Source organism: Mercenaria mercenaria, chromosome 12, assembly GCF_021730395.1.
Source record: "Mercenaria mercenaria strain notata chromosome 12, MADL_Memer_1, whole genome shotgun sequence".
NCBI classification, from domain to species: domain Eukaryota; kingdom Metazoa; phylum Mollusca; class Bivalvia; order Venerida; family Veneridae; genus Mercenaria; species Mercenaria mercenaria.
In genome coordinates, this window is record NC_069372.1 from 4,880,795 (window position 1) to 4,888,844 (window position 8,050).

General features: G+C 33.7%; 1 protein-coding gene across 4 annotated transcripts in view; it reads left to right on the top strand.

Annotated features, from left to right (window-relative positions):
* The window catches only part of LOC123534488 (cellular retinoic acid-binding protein 2-like), a 29,601-nt gene extending 22,035 nt beyond the window's left edge, over window positions 1-7,566 (top strand). For all 4 annotated transcript variants that reach the window (XM_045316767.2, XM_045316765.2, XM_053519028.1 and 1 more), the window contains exons 2-4: window positions 1,410-1,579; window positions 4,506-4,619; window positions 6,326-7,566. In XM_045316767.2, the coding sequence (XP_045172702.1) occupies window positions 1,410-1,579; window positions 4,506-4,619; window positions 6,326-6,379 (338 nt within the window). In that variant the 3' untranslated portion in view covers window positions 6,380-7,566. The remainder of the gene's footprint in view (window positions 1-1,409; window positions 1,580-4,505; window positions 4,620-6,325) is intronic.
* The last annotated feature ends 484 nt before the right edge of the window (window positions 7,567-8,050 follow it).

Consider the following 8,050-nt stretch of genomic DNA (forward strand, 5'->3'; position numbering starts at 1 on the left):
TTTGAAATCTGCCCATTCATATTTACATGAAATAGCTATTTTGGCCTAAACCACGAAATTGCATGCCCAAGAAATGAAAGGATTTAACAGTAGTTATCGTTAGTCTGTATTGCTTCTGTACAAGGCTTTATGCGGTTATGTAAGCTTTTTTCATTCCTATCCCTTAAAATACATAAAATTTCAACCTCCCCCGACGTTTCTCTGCACCATTTTGCGTAGGAATGATAGAAAACAGGCGACGTGACTTTGGTGTCGTCTCCAACAAAGCAACGTGACATTGGTGTCCTTTCTTTAACAAAGCAACGTGACTTTGGTGTCGTCTCCAACAAAGCAACGTGACTTTGGCTTTAAACTATATCAGCACACATTAAATAACAAAAAAGTACTTTCAGTAATTGTTAAATTGTTAAAAAAGATATGGACACAGTAGCAACGGCGAGATAGCTGTTTTGTTCAGTATAAATGATAATAAAAAACAATGACGGATATGAATTAGTCGGTCAACGTCACGTACCCGTTTTACCATACTTGTGATTTGGAACCATTCGTTTTCTTTGTGACTATTTTATAAAAAAATGTTTTGACAGATTATTAATATTACATGTAAATGTCCCTATCGTAAACTTGTACTGCACAATGAAGATTCCAAGTGATGGAACTAAGTTATTTGTTTTGCTAATTGTAAACGATTGGCGCTGTAGGAACACAATGACCGTGTGCTGTCAGTTTATTGGCTAATTGTAAATCTTTATCATTTCCAATGGCCATATTTAAGTAAACTGTTTTATCTTTAGATTATAATATTTACTTTCAATATTTTAAATCCTCATCAAATTTTCTTAACTCTACTCAATACATGTATGCAAATTAAGTTTGCATATATAACTACATTCATAATTAAATGTGATGCAGACACAATTGATTGTTAAAAAACAGCCAGTTTTTAATGGTAGTACACGTTCATACTGTGTTTATCTATACACGTATATAGTGTGTACCGCTTTAAACCTAATGCATAGAACTGTTAATACATATAAAGTTTACATAAACTGTATGAAGTAACTGTTCATGTTTTTGGATATGAAATTTGGATCTAATATACCTTTAAATAGAAAAAAATGGAAGCACACAGCCGAACACGATAAAAAAAAAAGAAAATGCTGTAGGCTCTGCGTGATTTACAGCCTATTTTTATGAGAATTTTCTATCTTTGATTATTCATAATCTTGCGCATACCATTGCAGTCTCATGAATACCAGTGATTAAACATTGTATAAACTGATAAATTTACTGTTTGAAACAGTGAAAATCACCACTATTATCAACCGTTTTAAATTAGTACGAACCGAAAGTCTTTGAATCTCCGAGTAAAATGTCATACAAGTAACAATCTTGGTTCTATTTTTCAGGGCTAAATGTTGTATTCCGAAAGTTAGCCAGCCATGCCAAACCAAGCATGGAAATACAAGTAGAAGACGGCAAAGTGAAGATCATTGCCAAAGCTACATTTTTTACACAGACAATGATGTTTCCAATTAATGAACCATATGACCAAGAATTTGAAGGGATCAAAATGAAAGTAAGATGTAATTTTATGTATCTGCGAAAGCTTGATATTTTCTGGAATTACAATGCCTTGTAAAAAATATTCATGATTTAAAGAAATTGACAAGTAAAAGCTCAAATCCATGTCAGTGAAATTAGAAAGAAAAGTTAAACCTTTTAGAATGTAATCTGTGTACATGCATTATACAATTAACATAGTTTGTTAGTGTGCACAAGAAAGAAAAGTTAAACCTTTTAGAATGTGTTTTTATCAGTTTAACCTTTACAAAACTGCATATTTACTTCTATTGTTTTCATGATATAGAGAAATAAAAATATCTTTTTTTTGGTTTTAAATTAATGCAATAGAGTATTAAAGAAGCTATATTGTTCTATACCTTAATTTTCTCTTTCAGTCAGCGATTCACTTCTGTACCACGTAATCCGTTTTGGACGGTGCAACAATTTTGGTTAAAATATCTATGTTAATAAAAAATTTAAAAGCCGTTAATAAATAAAATTATCCACATTAATATCAATACAGCCTTGAAAGCGGCTAACGTAATATTCTATAAGGACCCCGTGACCCCATTGGGCCAGAAAAACGTGGCCACAAATTTCAGTGAAACACACTGTTTGATCATGGTTGGTATGAATCTTAAAGAAAGATAAATACCCAACAGGATAGGACACGTTGGAAGAACGTAGCCTTCTCAAAGTGTAGTCATTTAAATAGCAATGTACATGAATTATATATAGCATTCTAACACGATCTGCAGACCCGAATGACGTATTACGCTAAAAATGTAGTACTGTACATCCAAACGACTGACCATGTTTTATTAATTGATAAAATTATTGGAACATATTTATTATTTCGATTCTAACAACGCAAATAATTCACATTTTACAGTACTACATTTTCAGCGTAATACGTCATTCGGGTCATATGCTGTTACAATTTACCCCCTATGGTTAGAAAGTGTTGCATAGCCAATGGAACGTATAGATATTTGTTTCTTTTTATCAGAATTTTGAGAAGTATTCATAAATTAGTAATCTAACAGCTCGCAAACTAATTATGAACAGAATCATCAAATTAGGCGAGTTGACACTGTGTTACGAGTGACTAGCTTAACTTTTATATGACGTCACATCATTATGACGTCATACTTTATGTCATACATTTATGACGTCACCGCTGAATCATATTTAGGCTAATTGAATTCGCTCGTAGAGATCAGAACGTGTTTTACGGACCTACACATAAGTCAGTATGACTTTTTATTATATTAATGTTTTTGAAATGCTGTTTTCAACCGTTTGGCCCTGAAATAATTCGTATGTAATGGAACTGAAGTAGAATCTCTTAGGTTACAATCATAGGGGGTGAAATGTAACAGCCAACCATATTTTATCGTAGATTCATGTATAGGCGATTTCACTATATGTTTATATAGCAATTGCTGCAGATCGTGTTAGAATAACTGATAAAATATAGGAACAGATTTATTATTTCTTAAATAAAACATGGGCAGTCGTCTGGATGCGAATAATTAAATCACTCGTGCTACGCACTCGTGATTTAATTATTACGCATCCAAACTTCTGCCCATATTTTATAAACTGATAAAATATAGAAACAGATTTATTATTTAAGAAATAATAAATCTGTTCCTATATTTTATCAGTTAATAAAATATGGGCAGGAGTTTGGATGCGTAATAATTAAATCACGAGTGCGTAGCACGAGTGATTTAATCATTCGCATCCAAACGACTGCCCATGTTTTATTAACTGATAAAATTATTGGAACATATTTATTATTTCGATTCTAACAACGCAAATACTTCGCATTTTACAGTACTAAATTTTCAGCGTAATACGTCATTCGGGTCATATGCTGTTACAATTTACCCCCATGGGTAGAAAGAGTTGCATAGCCAATGGAACGTATAGATATTTGTTTCTTTTTATCAGAATTTTGAGAAGTATTTATAATTTAGTAATCTAACAGCTCGCAAACTAATTATGAAGTAAAAACATCAAATTAGGCGAGTTGACCCTGTGTTACAAGTTACGTGCTAAACTTTATATGACGTCACATCATTATGACGTCATACTTTATGTCATACATTTATGACGTCACCGCTGAATCTTAATTAAGCTAATTTAATTCGCCCGTAGAGATCGAAACGTGATATACGGTCCTACACATAAGTCAGTATGACTTTTTATCATATTTATGTTTTTGAAATGCTGTTTTCAACCGTTTGGCCCTGAAATAATTTGTATGTAATGAAACTGAAGTAGAATCTCTTATGCCACAATCATAGGGTGTGAAATGTAACAGCCAACCATATTTTATCGTAGATTCATGTATAAGCGATTTCGCTATATGTTTATATAGCAATTGCTGCAGATCGTGTAAGAATTCTTAATTCTAATATGCTTGTCTCTGTTAAAACACGCTTACGCTTGAATGACGTCACGTTAACGTGCGGTGACGTCAAAGTTTTTGTTGCGACCAACAAAGAGCGCTACTATATTTTATCTACTGTTTTAGATAAAAGACATATTAGAATTGAAATAATTTATAGCAAAACCGTGTTTTAACACTAATTATACACTCGGGCGGTAATACGTCGTACAAATAATTTCACTCGGGCTGCTATAAATTATTTCTTAAATAAATACAAAGTACGAAATATAGTCAACGAGGAAACAAACACAACAGAATTAAGCCAGTGGCATTCTATTAAGGTTAAACCGGTTTATTGTTCATAAAGAGTACTCGTGTAACAGTATGTATAATAACTAGGATTATAGTGTAATGTAGGGCCATTGGAAACCAGCACTCAAAATATAAAGCATTCTCCACACAACTCCATCTCATCATATATTTTTTTCTGTTGAAGTAAATATCGTTAAAACGTTGGAAACTTTCCATTCTGTTTTAGTGTTTAACAAGATGGGATGATAATAAACTTATAACAGAAGCTAATCCGGTAGAACCAGAGAAGCATAAACCACAAACTTTTCATAGGGAACGAATTAATGACGAACTAGTCCAGGTAAGTGTTTTCATAAGGAACGAGTTAATCACGAACTAGTCTGGGTAAGTGTTAATTAGGTATGTGTATACTGGAATGAAACACATGTTCATACCTTAACAGGTTGGAACTGACCCAACGTTCAAGGACGAGATTGCACTCTTATCTCGCTACTGAGCGTAATTATTTCTTGTTTACATAAAGTTTTATTTCGTTATTTTGATTGTTCGTTTAGAACAGCATGCATACTCAAAATTCATTTACACACATTCATAAATATGTTTTCGGGTTCAATAATTCTTACGCATCACATGTCACTAACATAGATTAAAGAAATATAGCTACTTTTTTTTCTTTTACATGGAACTGTTCTGTATTTGACATTTAAACAATTTGAAAAAGAAGAAAAATAAATTTCCCGAAAACCCCAAATATAATGTCGGCCTTCCCGAACACGTTAATTTACACTACCAAAGCCACAACTCAACATGCATGGAACACAATAACTCAGAACAGTAAACATTACGTGGGGTTAACGCAGAAAGGCGACAAGTGCCTTCTTTATTCATATGCAGATGTCTCTTTTCTGCATTAACCCCACGATTACAAGATATACAGAATGACAAGTTATCACAGCACAGCCTCTAAAACGGACTAGATATTCAAGGTATATTCTTAACAAGCTTTGTAGCAAAATACTACGGAGAGGTTAAATATATTTAACGAGTTTCTTACCCCACACTTGCCTCCCATTCCCCCTCCCTCTCCCCATCCCCGGAAATAAGAAAAATCATCATAGCGTAAATGTAGACGATTTGTTTTGGGTTTAACGCCATTTTTGCTTCAACTGTATTTCAGTCATGTAACGGCGTGCAGTTAACCTAACCAGTGTTCCTGGATTCTGTATCAGTACAAACCTGTTCTCCGCAAGCAACTGCTAACTTCCCCACATGCATTATCAGAGGTGGAGGACGAATGATTTCAGACACAATGTCTTTTATCAAATTGTCACGGAGAACATACGCCCCACCCTGGGATCGAACTGGTGACCCCGCGATCCGTAGACCAACGCTCTCCCTACTGAGCTAAGCGGGAATGTAGACGAGGACTTTAAATTAAATACACTGTATAATTTCTTTTTGTTGTGGGCCTACTTTGCAAATGCGTGGCTCTGAGGCTGTGTTTGTGTTGCTCTGTGCTTCCGAGAAATCTACCCTTACCTTTTATCTTCTGTTTAATTCTGTTTACTGATGACGGCTATTAGGGCACTTTTCGGCTACAGCATAAGGTGATGTGACTATTTAAAGGTGTATTAGATCCAAATTTCATATTTAGAACATGAACAATTTCATATAGTTATGTAGACATAAAATCAACTCGTTTATGTGTATTAACAGCAAAACGCATTAGGTTTAAATAATACACACTGTATACATGTATAGTTAAACACAGTATAAGTGTGTACTATCACTAAAAACCCGGCTGCTTTTTAACAATCCACTGTTACTGCATGACATTTAATTATGAATGTAGTTCTATATACAAACTTAATTTATATATTTTGTAAAGTTGAATACATTTGATGAGGATTTTATACATTTGAAGATTAAATCTAAAGATGAAATATTTTAATGAAAGATGAAATATTTTAATGAAAGATGGCCGTTGGATATCTTTAAAGGGATGTCCTTGTCCCTTGTAAATGCTCGAATAATTGTACTTTTCAGACAATGTGGATTGGAGACGTCAAGTGTACAAGATGGTTTAAACAACAGACGTGATGACGCAAAACAATAGTTTATATTTTATCTCAATTTCATTATATTGCTGTTGTACACTTTATTATGACCGCTTTGGTTTTATAATGGGTCCGCTTTTTTTTGTATAAACACCGCTTTAGATTTAATTCAGGCATAGCCTGGTAAATGATGTGAAAGCGTCTAAATGTAATAAAGACCATTAATGAAAACAATTACGAAGTTATGTAAAGTAAGGTGTCAATTGAACACCAGATATGACACGGAAAGAAATAGTTGAAAATGTGAACATACCCTTGGAACTTTTGTGAAAGGAAACCGGGAATTCAAAAATGACTTTGGCTGGCCATCCTAAAACCCTTGAAGAATACAGTATAGAGAACGAGACATCAACTCGTGTGACCATATACATGGTTGTATTAAACAAAACATAAAAGGCCGATGTATTTTTTGTTGAAAGGGTGTTGTTATAAACTAATTGTGATATACCGTTATGCTCAAAAGAATCCGACATCACAGAAATTGTGGACACGACCAAAAAGCACTGCATCACTAATGAACTATGTGTCATACTAGTCTTTTGTTATTAGAGGTTAACATGAAACAAACACGTAAACACGTGGAGGAGGAGGAGGAGTGCTTTTGAGTTGCGATGGCTCTAGAAGCTAACGATAGCCCTCGGACTATTATTACCTTGCCGAGGACATAGGACACTCAAAGACATCATTCTCCCATATTTACTGCTTAATCATACTGTAATGTTTTCTGAAATACACTTATTGCAATTACATATATCAACAAAAGTATTAATGGACAAATGGGTTTGAAAATCACTTCTGACTCCTTTCGATTATTTAATTTTCAAGACGTTTTACCTTCAGATTAATTCCGTTATTGAAAAGCTTCCTTACGACCTGTGAATACGGGACAACACACTGTGTACGTCGATCTTAGGCTGTATTATTTAAAACATAAGTTATTCTTAAACTTCTATTTGTCACATATTAAAATGGTTTTTGAAATTCTCAGCAATATCTATGAATTTCTGCAGTAGAATATTGTAGATCAACATGTATATTTATAGACTGACTTGATGTTGTGATTGTGTTCAAAAGTCAATGTGTGATGGTTAAACGCAATGTTTCTGTTTTTCTGCAAGTCCATTACGCTGTTGTTGTTTAAAATGTGCGCAATAAATCTTAATATCAGTACATTATACATAGTTTTTTATACGTGTTATACTTCTGTTACTCAATGTCATTTCGTCCCCTCTAAACTAAACAGATTAAACCAAACCGAGAGTGCTATTATTTTGCTTGATTGAGTTCTATGCTTCCAGGGAATCTTCCTATAGATGTTATGCCCAAGGATAGCCGGCAAAAGCAGGTGCTCTGTATTGGTAGAAAATCGGGCAAATGTTGTCTGTGACGAAATTCGCAAACATCTTTTTATATTGAACTACGAAATACAATTTTGACAACATTTCAAATTAAAACAGTAACGAAGTTTTGAAGTAAATATGGTGTTTTACTCACTAAATATTTTTAAACAATTTCTTTTAATGAAGCGGACCAGACACCATGAGTATGAATTTTATAAATGATCCCATATAAGCAAGGAACAAAAGCAGCACTGGTTTTACTGAATCTTTTGATGAAAAGTAACCACCGCTAGACCAAAAGCACCCAAGTACTA